Here is a 13,076-nt window from a genome sequence, read left to right as displayed (position 1 = left end):
AAGGGAATGGCTTTTCTAAATTTCACCATTGCTTTAGTGGCGCTAGCCTCCCAGACTGAAATTATTTAAATTGTCCGTCTTGTTCATCCCCAGTGGCTAACCCAATCTATTACCTATGAAATCTACCTTCAAAACGTCTCTTTCTGTTTTTATTGTATCGTTATGTGTCATCATTTCAACCTCTGCTCGCTGGCACGGTGGCCGCCCAACTCGCTGTTCCATGCAGTCGTCCTGCATCCGTTGACTTCTGCATGTGAAGGGCTTTCGTCCCTGTTCTCTCTGAGCCTGTGGACCTCAGGTCACTGCAGTCTGTGTCCAGTCCTGAGCCCAGTAGGCCACTCCAGATGCCACCCAATGCTGGATGTTTCAGTTCAAGGTTTGGTCCACAGATACTTACCTTGTTTTTAAGTGTGGCTATGCCCCCTTCATTTTGTTTTAAATTTTCATTGCTATGTGTTTGGCATGAGTGGGAGGAATTCTGTGTGTACTCATGCCACAGTCCACTGCATTGCAGTGATATTTTGGGCGATTATCTTGGATGGAGTATACAGTAGATCGGTCAAATTCTTATAGCAAGTAGTTTCTTCCCTTAGGTCCAGTGTGGACTGGCAGTTTCTTGTTTCAGTGTCCTCTTCAGCGACATCAACGCTGACACGCCAGATTGAAGCATGTAGAAACTGAGGAAAAGGTGATATTGAGATGAAGCTTCTGTTCTGTACATCAGCTTAATAAATGAAGGAATTGCCAATCCAGAGATGTTAGATTGTTCACTGATTCTGTTGCCAAAATTAGTACTCACTCTGGGTGATATTTTCAGGAGATTTGTGGGCTGGTACAAAGAATTGCTAAATATCCTGTGAAAAATTGCTAAGTATTCTGTTCAGCTTACTGGGGCACCTAAAGTTTATAAGTGCCTAATTTTAACTACTTGGTGTTTTCGCCAAAAATAGATGTTTGGAAAGTGAAGTAGTAATTAGATTGATTACATATTAATACTTGTGGGGAAAAGATTTTTTTTTTATCCCCTTTTAAATTTAGCAACAGGGAAAATTGTTTGTGGAGAATGAGAGCCTGTGATCTAGGAATCAGTGTCAAGGAAGCCAAGGATTCCGCTTTTACCGTGAGTGGCAAAACCGTCGCACATTCGCTGGCTACAGTTTTTCTGGCACAGAATCGTTGTGAGCACAAGAGAATTTATCACGGAACAACCAAATAAGAACACTTTTGTATTGGAGGTTCTTTAGATAGTCTTCTTTACTTTTGGAATCTTTCCAGTAGAGCAACTGGCATTCCTGCTTTACAGATCAAACAAACTGGAGATGAAACCCTGCAGCCAGTCGCAAAATCCTCATTTGCACCTTTCTGCCGTCTGTGAGGTGTCCACGGCACTGAAGAAAGACCCAAGTAGGCGTCTCTGGAGTGGAAATCTTTCATCTGATCCTGAGAGGAAAGGCTAGACTCCTCATTAGTCCCGTCAGCCTTGGCCACGGTGGGCAGAGCACATGGAGAGAGAGATGGCACAGCAGCCTGCAGCACCCGCTGTGCAGAGGCCCCCGCTGGGCGACTCTGCCCGTGGACACCCACACTAACCGCCCAGTGCCCGCTGCCAGCCTTCCAACTCTTGTTTTCTCTCTCCCTTGTGTTAGATTCCCCATGACAACAAACCACTATCGCTGATAATTCCTTGTTTCCTCCATAGCTCCCACTATAGGACTCACATTTTGGAGTGATGGAACAAGAATTTGTTGCACATGCTTTGAATTTTATTAAGAAAACTTCTCACTTTTCCCAAATGGTGGAATACTTCTCTTCCATTAAATTTAAACGTACTACGCAGAACCCCATTTGCTTCCTAGTATTTAAATTTTTCTCACAATAATTTTCAGATGCCACAACCTCTGCTGAGAAAACTCTCAAATGTGGTGTCATTATAGCAGGAAATGGGTCTACACAGCCCCACCTGCTCCCTTCCTGATTCTAGTATTTTTTCCTTAATAAAAACAATGTATTCAGAAGTGATGGATGATATTATTTAGTTTAGAAAGAAGCAGCGAAAGTTCCCCCTCTCTCCTCCTTAGTGTTATGTCCATGGAGATTTCCGCCAAGCGAAGGAATTTTTTTCCTCATCACCCAATATTGTAAAATTCTACTTCACATGTCGCCCTCGTGCTAGGGAACGGTTACAGATACGATCCTAACATGCTTGTTTGCTGTTTCCCCAATTAGTCGTGGTGTATTAAGTGAATAAAATCTTCTGAAGTCTTTTGGCAGCTGTTTTTGCTGAAGTGCTCTTATCTATGCTAAAAGATCAATAATTGTGAGTATTCTGATTTGGAAATAAAGAGAAATGGAGAATGTTGGTGGGGAGGGAAGCTAAATGACAGGGTTAGGAAACAGTCCTTAGAGCAGAACACAAAAGCTTCAGATTTAGGAAATAATTGAAATTTTGCTGATGCCTCTCCCCGAACCTCCAGCTCTCCTGGGCTCTGCAGAAGATTCTAGGATGTGAAATGAATCGAGGATCAAACCTGCTTTAGGATAATCCTTTCATCTATGGAATGTGAATGTAAGGAGATTAATGGATACCATGAATTGACATGACGCTCTAGGTTTCTTATTTTGGTGCTTAATATTTCAGAGTTGCTAGACCACTGATTGACTAGGCAGGGTGGAATCCCCTAAAACTACAAAATATGTGCGTCCTGATGGGAAATGAATGCTCTAGCAGGAGGGCCTAACACGTTTAGAGAATACATACCAACACATAGTAGGCGATAATAATAGCTACTCACGACGTTGACTGAGCTCTTTCAATGTATATTAAGCATCATTCTGAGTGTCCCCATCTTATCCCCTTTAATCCCACCACAGACAGGGCCGTGAGTTGGGTGTTATTACCATGCCCCTTTTAAACATGAGGAGGTCTGGGGACAGGGAAGCTAAGTGGTTTCCCCGAAGTCGCGCTGCTAGATTTGAATGTGGTCCGTGTGGAACCAGAGCACCACACTGTTACCTGTCTACATTTACAGTAAATATTTGCTGGATAAATGAGGGGTAGTAGTTTGAGGGAAGAGTTTAGTCCTCAAGTGTGTTGGGGTTGCCAGTTGGGTTTGTAGAAGAACGTTGCACAACATTGCAAGAACCTGATAATCTAAAATATTCCATACCCAAAACTAGAAAACACAAGGGTAGCACCAGTATATGTTTGTGCTCATTGCAAACCACGTATCAAAGCTCAGAGAGAGCATCTTTGATCTGTAATGTCCTATGCATTTCAAACTTTGGTTTCTTCTCCAATTCTTTCTTGATAATTAAGATCAACCTGTGGTCTAAACCCCTGAATAGTGAATAACAGTGACCAGTATGTATAAGCTATCCTTCAAAGAAGGTATTACTTGTCTGGTGCTTGAGATAATGCGTGAAGTATTTCCATTCAGCCCTTTCTACTGAGAAAACTTAAGTTGCATCTCCCAGACTGTATTCTACTAAAATTCAAATTCCAAAACATAACACGTGCAAAGCTTCATCTTTGAGGGCTCAAAATTTCCTCAGCATCAGACTGACAACAGATAAGATAATTTCTCTCTAGTAAAATACACTTTATTTGCTTACTAAATTTCTTGGGCAAAACCCATGAGAGTAATGAATATTTCTGTTCTGATGCTCCTTTTCTCCCTCAAGCATCCTGAGATATAGCTGGCATAGATGTGCTTTGGCCAGTAAGGTAGCCCATTGGCCAGAGGACCCAATAGGCTTTTAAAAGCACGAGTCCATCAATGACTTCACCTGGGGTACCGATCTCTGGTGCTGCACAGGTGGGGCAGGCTCCTCTCACTTGGACTTGGGGCCCACCGTCATGGGGCCCAGGGACGGGGTGGCCAGGAAAGCCTGTGCTTGTTCACTCAGCTGTTGTTGGGGGAAGACAGGCAGAGAGTGGATGCTGGGACGTGGGCGAAAGATATAAAACTTTGAAGCTTTAAGTCTCAGATCTGTCGCTCACTGGATGTATTCCCTGGGAGCACTCTAAAAGCTTTCTGAGGCCCAGTTTTCCCTTTCTCTAAATAAACATAATACCTAGCCCTAAAACTCACCACTTTGGTCCATACCATAAGGAATACAATATTTCCAACCTCTTCTCTCACTACCTGACAACCCAAGAAAATCAGATACATCCCTCCATCTGTATAGGTATGTGCTTTTTCTATTTCAGTGTCTTTGATTATGTTGTTCTTGCTGCCTGGTGCATCCATGTTCCTCATTTCCTTGGGTCTGAAACCTACCTCTTTTGCAAGTCCTAGTTTAGATACTTCATCTAAAATGAAACTTTCCACACTTCCACCAAGCACAAGTAATTTTCTCTCCTCTTTGTTCCAGCTACCCTGGCAACACTCGAGGGCATTTGGCATGCCCTTCCTTGGGTTGCACCCATTTATATGCTGCTTGCCTCTGTCCTCCTGGACTGCAAGCTCCTTGTGAGGGAAATCGTGTCTGTTCCATCGCTGGATCCCTGTACGGTGCTCAGCATGGCTCCTTGCACGTTGACAGTCAATAATTGTGTGTTGAATTGAATTGAATGAGAGGGGGAAACTGAACTTTGTGCAAATCTCTGGACCTTTCTCTCGGCCCAGGCTTGAGGGACTCAGCTTCTATGACGGAATCTGATACAACGTGAGGTGATGAGGGAGACAGAGCTGATGCTTTCTGCACTTCTCCTGCTTGTAATCTTCTGTAATCTTCAGTAATCGATTGCTCCTGGTAGAAGGATGCACTCTCGGGGTTTTATAGATTGATTTTATACATTTTTATGTATAGATTTTGTAAAATTTTAAAAATACTACCAAAGAGAATCAAGCCAGACCAAGTTCAAACATGAAATTGCAGAGGAAAGATGCAAACATTCTGCATTTTATTTGATTTAGGTTAAGAAACGCATTGATTTTTTCTCTCAGTTATTGCATATGGTCTTCTGTTTTTTCAATTACAAGAATGTTCATTCCTTTCTTTGCTTATCCCCTGTGAGTCCATATGGTAAAAAACCAAGAGAATGAATTTGCACATTGCCATGTGTATGATAAAATGGAAGTCACAAAATGAACCTAAGTTTATCAATAGTGTTCACTTGTCGGGATCATTGACATATCTTATGTATTGATTTTTCCCTCTATATTGTTTTAGAAATATTTAGTTACCAAGTTTCCTTTACAGTGTTATTCATGCAACTAGGTGATACAAAAATGCCTTTAAATATCCAGATAAAAAACTGAACTTTAGCTGTGGATTCACATTGGACAGTCTGCTGCTAAAGATTTGCCATCAGTGAACCTCAAAAATATTACAGCGTGGGTAATAATCTCACCAGCTCTCCTGCTCTTGGTGCCTTCAGCCCTTCTCGCACAGAATCCTGGACTCGAATACATTGTTCTGTCTGCCTCTTTCCTTGCTTCTCGGCAGCTAGTAATTAACCCAAAGGACTCAGTCTTTCAGAAGGTTTTCACAACCCCAGTGATCACACTGGAATGCTTTAGAATGAAAGGAACATTTTGGCTGATATTCAATTCGACAGACATTTATCGAGCAACTGCCGTGGGCTGGAAATCCAGAGATGCCCATCCACTCCTTGTTTTGTTTAAGTTTAGAGAGGGATGAAGACACGCACCCAGCTCTCACACAGGTCAAACCATGATGAACATGAACAGGGAGAGGAGAGCAGGTCAGGATGGAAAGGAAAAGCACTAACACTTACTGCAGACCATATCCTCTCAGGAGTGGTAGCAAAACATTCAACAGTCTCTACGGCCAGACACTCACCAGACAGAGCGGACAGTGGCCACAGCCTGCAGCAGAGTCCTGCAGAGCCATACCCCTTGAGTTGCCAGATCACAGGCAGGTCTGAGGGCTTTGGGTCGAGGGAGAGGAAGGCACTGGCAGGGGTAGGGGATGCGGGGAAGCACATGAAGGCAGCAGCTCTTACTACCTGTTTTCACAGTGTTTTGATATTTGGCATACCCCTGAAATGGCCATCTTGGTGCACAGTGGCTGAGGATCAAACATGGCCACCCCGTGAGCTGAGTATTAGTAAGAAGAATTATAAAATGAGGAAGTCATGTATTCGGGAGGGGATCAAGGTGCACAGCGAGTAGAAGAGAGGATGGAGTTTAACCTGCGTCTCCCTCGTCCATCCGTAATAGTAACTAATTCATTCTGACAAATCCAGAGAAGGAGGGGGAGGAGGAAGATGCTTATGATGCACAGAGAAAGTGCCTGTGAGCTGGGCCTTTAAAGTCAAAAGATATTTTATCATCTCATCTCCAAGAATATGTGATGTCAGGTTAGTTTGTTCCACCCCCAGGAAGGATCATCTTAATGCTCTTTCCTCACTAGCCTTCTCTCCCTTCCTTTCTTCCCACGCTTACCGCTTTCCTCGGACAAAAGTTCTTAGTCTAGCGTTCAGGTGCAAGGGGGGCATGAATGAGCTTCGGGGACCCTAGAACCCATTGCAGTTGTGTCTGCCAACATGCTTTTCTTTTTTACCCTTTTTCCCATTTTTTTCCCCAAAGTATTTAAAGGCTGGTTAAGCAGCAGTTATATTTCTCAATTATAATTTGATTTCATTTATTGTTTTATTAAATAGAATATTTACATTCTCTTGGGAATTGTGTAAATATGGAATTTGGTCCTCAAAAGTTTTAGGAAGTTAATTCAAGGATATTGCATCCCAATATGCATTTTTGTGGGAAGATGATCCTTAGTTTTCTTCTGGTTCTCAAGGCCTCTGTATAACTCCATTACATTAAAGGAAACTAAAAATGTTCCACAGGTGGAAATTTTAAGTATTATGATGTCATATAATGTAACATTCTGAAAATCCAACATATCCGCATGAATTTCAAAGACCTGAAAAAGTGAGTACTCTTTCTTTGTCACTTACATTTATATTACTGTCAAATAATGGCATTTCGGCTTGCACATACCAGTGAATATGCTAAGCATCTTAGAGAAATGAGAGACCTCAGAACTTAGGCACTCGACTTTGGCAGACATGGCCGCATGTTAGCCATGGCCACATGTTAGCCATGGCTGACATTTAGAGACCGCAGGTCATACGGGCAGTGCCAGCACATCAGTGCAGTGGTCAAGTTCAAGCTCAGGATCCGACAGCTGGGGTTGTACTTTGGCTGTTGCTTCCCTGCTCTGTAGCTTCAGACAAGTTACTTAACCTCCAGGTGCCCACATATCCTCATCTTGAACATGAGGGTCCTAATAGTTCCTATTTTCTATAGTTCTTGTGGAGATTAAGTCGTTGATGTAAAGTGGGCTGCTGGACCCTTGCACTAAGGCCACAGTGACAGAGGATCCGAGAACCCAACGTTCTCCGAAATGCCCCTCCTGTCCGCTCTCACCTCATCTTTCTCCCTGGCCTATTTGTCATCACTTTTGTGCCAGGATCCCCTGTGGCTGTCCTCTCATCTTCATCCATGGCTTTCCCTGTCGCATTGGTGGGGTTGGGACAGATAGAAGGAATGAAAACTGTGACATGATTCTGGAGGCTTGTCCTGTTTTAATGTAGCAAATAAAAATACCTCAAGATTCCAGAACTACTCATTTGATCGAGTAAAACTCAAGACAAAAGGAAGCAGCTCCTCTATTTTATGCTTTACCCAACAAAGCTTGTATTCTTTGTTCCCTAAGACATTTCTAAAGTACAATTTACACTTGTGGCCATGTCAGTGAAACCATCCATCAACAAACACTGCTTGAGAGCTCAATGTACATAAAACATAAAGGGAGATAAAAAGTAATTGATTTGTTAAAACTAAACACACAGGATGCAATGATTAGCAAAGATTCGGTGAGTATTGTCATGCATTCCTATTTAACTGAAATCTCGTGTACCTTTTCTTGTGTTTAGAGTTTTATAAAAGATGAATGGACATGGCGGCCCATCTTGAGAAAGCCACGGCAAACTCAGTTAAGAAACATCGCTCTAACACTTCTGAACCTTCTCTTCCAGCAAGTGTAATCCCCAACAGCATCTCCTTTAATACTGATGGTTCCATCCAATATAAAGAAAAGCCATATTCCTCTGCCTCTGAAGCTCTAGACGCTTACATTGACGATTTTCATTTAAACTGTGAGCTTGCTGATATTAATGATGCAAAGGTTAGCCTGGATCAGAGCCCTCTTGAAGTTCTTGCTAAACTAAACAGTGGTAAGCTTTCCTTATTCTCTGAGTTTAATTTTTAATTATCTGTAGAAAGCTGATGCTCTGAGAAGTTATATACTCTAAAAAACTTTTTCCTTGTAAAATAGTTGTCTTACAGTTCATGAATCTTTTCATAAGATTGTTACATAATTTTACGGTCCCGAAACTTTTTTGGCAATGGATTCCTTTAAATTCAGAGTGAATTATAGAAAATGCTTCCCAGGCTTGATTTCAGAGTGGCAAAGCTGTGGCCTTGGGCTATAAAGCCTTGAGCTTTGTGACTGAAAGTGTGACAAAGGCACTTAAATACTCCAACCTACAGTTATCCCTTTATAAAATGAGAATAATAAGAATAATACCTCACAGGTTATTGTGGGAACTAAATGCATGTGGAAATGCTCTGTGAATTGTCGTGGCTGTGGACTCCTCAGGTTCTTTCTGTAGCACAGGGAACACCTCTGTTACAAGAGGTGGACGACTTGAGCTCAGGCTCCATCCTGCTGATGACACGGGGGCGCAGAAGAGTCCCTGGGCTTTAGTGTTTCTGTCAATAGGATGAAGAGACTAAACGCTGTGAGCTCCATAACTTTAAAATTCCATGTTATGTAAATGGAAGAAAAATAAAATTGGTCAACGTCAGTATTTCTCGTTTAAAAAGTGTCATTTGTAGAAGCTGAAAAAAATACTATTATGAAAGCAAAACAGGATGTGAATCTGAATTTGTGGCTGATTGCCCATGAAACCCTTGGAGAAATAAACTCCTCTGATAGTGACTTCTCTTATCTATGTGATAGGAATAATAATAATAAGAGTAGAAGTTCCTGGCCCTCCACAAACATGGTCTTTTCGAGATTATATGTTAGCATGCCCAAAAAGAATATTGGAAAAACTCTACATTACAAAAGTAAGGTAGCATTTATTCTTGTTGGTTTTAGATTATTATGAAAAAAATTTACCATATTGTTGCCTGCTAGACTCGATATGCAAAGTTAGAGTCCGTGGAACAGCTTCTTATTGCTTCATAAGTGAAAAAACATAGAGTGACATGAGGACTCGTGCAGATGTGACATGGTCCTCCCGAAGAGAGAACATGCCTCTTTAAGCTAGTCGTACTGGTTGTAGTACTTGATGTGGTTTGATAACCGGGCAGCATGATGTGGGGACTGAGTGTGAAAGTGTGATGTAAGTGTCTGTGTTATCTGTGCAATTGAAGTGCAGATGTATTGTAATTTATTCAGTAGTGCCACTGGTTTTCCTGACAAGGGCTTTCATTCTTTTTTTGAGGTTCGGTGGTAGAAAGAGTTTTTTTGTGTCAGTTTTCCTCCTTGAATCCAGAGACGAGACTGTAGCTGGCTCTTGTTAATGACTCGGAATAAGATACAGGCGCTCACTCTGTCCCACATCCTTTTCAGTTATTAACTCCACCGTCAGTGTTATCTTGACACTTCTTTATAAAGGGAAATAGAGTTTCACTTTTTTATGATTATAAAAGTAGTATGTACTCATGGCAAGAAAATTTCAGAAACCCTTAAGAAGGAAACAAAAACCAACCGTAATCCCAACAGAGAAAACTTCTGTTAATGGTCCCATATAAATTTCCCCTTTTTCACTGAAAATATATATGATGGAATTTACTATCCACACTGTTGCATTTCCTTGTTTATTCACTTACCAATATATTGTGAATATCTGTTCATGTTATTAAAATAGTTCTGTATCTTTACATTAAATGGTGCTAAAGTGTTTCCTGGTCTCTGTCAAGACATTTGAGTTGTCACTAGTATCTTTACTATTCCAAATGTTGCCATTGCCACCATTGTACATACATGTTTGGGTAGGTGTCCAGTTTTCTCCTTAGGATAAATTCCTAGGAGTGGAGTTTCTGGGTCAAACAGCACTCACATGTTTGAGAGTTTGATTTGTATTGTTAAATTGTTTTCCAGAAGGGACATACAATGTTAGACGTTCTCACCAGTGGAGTGGAAGGGTCCTCGTTCCCCAGTAATCTCACTGCCCGTGAATATTACAAGCTTCTTCAATCCTTGCCAATCTGCTGGGCGAAAATTGATGTCTGGCTTACATGCGCCTCAGATGTTAGACGTGTGAGATGTTACACGTGTACCACTCGCCTCAGATCTTACACATGTAACACTCACCTCAGATCTTGAAAGTCAAATGATTTTCCTTGTTGTGGAAAATGTGCTTTGAGAGAACCAGAGAGAAAATTCCCTTGAAAGATTTTGGCAAAACCCTGTGTGGCTTTTACTTAAAACATTAATCCCTTGAATACTTCTTTTAGTTTTTGTGCTCATATGTGGAAAAAATGACCCAACAATGCTCTAACAGGCTATTTTTGGATGAGAGAGTTGTTCATTTACAATAATGAAAAATCATAACTATTGATTTGAAGGTGGACTGATCTAGAAACCAAAGTAGAGTTTCAGTGAATGTAAGAAAGAAAAAATTTTGTACTGCTCCTCAAAGCAACTTTGAAAGGCATTGTCTGAGATTTCTGTCCTACCTTAGGTATCTCTGGGGCATTGTGCCGTATAATCTATTTGTAGTTTTAAGGTGGAGAAATAAAGAATTTGTTTTAAAGTCATCTTGTTATTCTAAGGATGATAAATTTATTTTTTAATCTGCACTTGTCTGGTTTTGAATGAACAAACTACATGCATTTATTTAGTGCCAAATATGTGCTAAATAATATGCTTGGAATTAGGAGTGGAGAGTCAAGCAAGGAATCTGTTTGAATAACCATGACCCCTACCTTCAAGGACCTCATAGTTTATTGGTAATTCAAATAAGCATAACACCAACAATTGTCTTCAGCGTGGTAAGGCCTAAGGTGGAAGCATGCATGAGGTCTGGGAGCTAGAGAACGTGCACCTCCAGCCGGATGGATGATTGGAGAGGCTCTTAGAGGAAATGACCCTTCAACTGAATTTTGGAGGCCAGGTAGAAAACATCAGGCCAAAAAGAGAAGGAGCGAGAGCTTTCTAGAGAGAGGTGTGGGTATGTGGAAAGGCACGTCATGCATTCAAGAGCCTACTGGTAAGTTCAGGATGGATAGAAAGAAGAAGGATGTTGTTTAATTCTATTTCCTGAGAGTTTGTCTCAACTTGAGTTTTAATTCTACTGGTATAGCTGTGTGTGTACTAAATTCATCCAGTTCTTCATATGTGTCATGAGAAAACAGAGTTTGCTCATTCTGATGAGTGGCAATTTTTAATAGAAAAATGACAATGTGGCTATTTTATGCAGGTGTTTTCTACAACTTTTATCTCTGAAATTTTAGACTTTCATACTAGAAAATACAAAAATTTTTTAAAAATTAAGAATTTGATCACAGTTCAAGTGGACATTTTATGCTGGATTGTTTATCAGTTTTTTCCATGGTTCTTTCTGACTCCTGGAACAATTACTTAATCCCTTCAAAGCCTGCCTACCTGAAAGAGTCTTGTTCCACTTGCTACCCGGCCCCTGTGGGCGCACCTCGACTTGGTCTCCACTCCGACTACTGCACTGTAATTGGTCCCTTGATGCTGGCGTCCTGCTTCACTAATCCACTCTATAGAATGCGCTGCTTCATGCTATGAGATGTCGCTAATACCGTTCCCTCCTGCTTGAAATAGCCTCAGTCCCCAACACATGCACCTTCCTCATATGAGTGGCTCTGCTCACCCTTCGGAACCCAGCTCAAGCTGAGCCTCTGCCAGAACGTCTGCCTAATCCTTTTCTACCCAGATGCCCTGTCTCTGTGCTCCTGCCTCCCACCTCCGTGGCCCTTGAGTATACTAATAGGAGTATCCTCTGCTATTAGTACACGGTAGTACTCATAGTAATAAAATACTTAACATGTATTAGTATATATAGGATACATACATATGAGTGTATGTATATTTGCTACTAATAGTGACACCTAACATTTATTAAATTCCTACTATGTGTCAGGCTATTAAATGTTTTATATGCGTTCTATCTTCTAGTACTCACAACTACCCTTTGAGATCGTATCCCCATTTTACAAAGAAGCTCAGACACAGAGAGGTTGTGTGAGATGCCCCAGGCCACAGAGCTGTAGGTGTTGCCTCTGACTCCTTGACTCCGAGGCCCCCACTCAGAGCCCAAGGTCCCACGTGCACTTTACGTGTGTTATGAATAAAGTCATGGGAGATACGACAGAGACCAAAAAAAAGAGAACAAAAGAAATCGTAAGACTCACGGTAGACATGATGATCTGAGTTTTAAAGAAGGACCAAAATTGACAGACTCGGTTTCATATTTTATTTCTTTGATTCATCTTTGTAGGAACTAATTAATGAGCAGGAATAAAGCCAAAAAGATAAGAAAAGCCCTTAAATTGGGGGAGGAAGCCAAGAGCCTGGCTAATTAGCTCTTGACTCGTGAATTTTTGTCATCATTTAGAAAACTATTTTTAAGGCAGTCGTAGAGAGGGAGTATAGTGACTGAGTCCTGGGCTTTGAGCGAGAAGAGCTAGCTTTGAATTCCAGCTCTCTCGCTCACCTGCGCTGCAACCCTGGACAGGTTATTTAATCTCGCTCGCTCTCTCTCTCATTTCATACATAAAATAGAAAAGTAACACCTATCAAGGATGATATAGTGAGGATTAAATAAAATGATAAATGTGAATGTACCTAAAACAGTTATGTGTCACATTGCCAGTGCCCCCAGAATAATTTGTGTACTCTGGTGGAATAAAATGTAAACTATAGCATTTCTTGGTGGTTTCAGCGTTCTCTTGTTACCTCTTAGCTCTCCGAGACTCTAACAGCTCACCATCGCTCCTGCCTCCAGCCGTAACAAAGATTGCTGTATGTTTTCATGTGGACAGCTACGTGCTCACCCCCAG

General features: G+C 41.4%; 1 protein-coding gene across 33 annotated transcripts in view; it reads left to right on the top strand.

Moving 5' to 3' along the window:
* GRIP1 (glutamate receptor interacting protein 1) overlaps positions 1 to 13,076 on the top strand; it is a 598,160-nt gene that overhangs the window by 393,820 nt on the left and 191,264 nt on the right. The window contains exons 1-2 of one of the 33 annotated variants that reach the window (XM_070621973.1): positions 6,841 to 6,902; positions 7,910 to 8,209. The exons of 28 other annotated variants lie outside the window; for them this stretch is intronic. In XM_070621973.1, coding sequence (XP_070478074.1) covers positions 7,927 to 8,209 — 283 coding nt within the window. In that variant the 5' untranslated portion in view covers positions 6,841 to 6,902; positions 7,910 to 7,926. Of the gene's footprint in view, positions 1 to 6,840; positions 6,903 to 7,909; positions 8,210 to 13,076 lie in introns of those variants that run through there. 4 more of the 33 variants (XM_008533962.2, XM_070621979.1, XM_070622004.1 and 1 more) reach the window with 4 other exon arrangements.

This window comes from Equus przewalskii, chromosome 5 (genome assembly GCF_037783145.1).
Source record: "Equus przewalskii isolate Varuska chromosome 5, EquPr2, whole genome shotgun sequence".
NCBI classification, from domain to species: Eukaryota; Metazoa; Chordata; class Mammalia; order Perissodactyla; family Equidae; genus Equus; species Equus przewalskii.
This window is presented reverse-complemented; position numbering and strand designations above follow the sequence as displayed.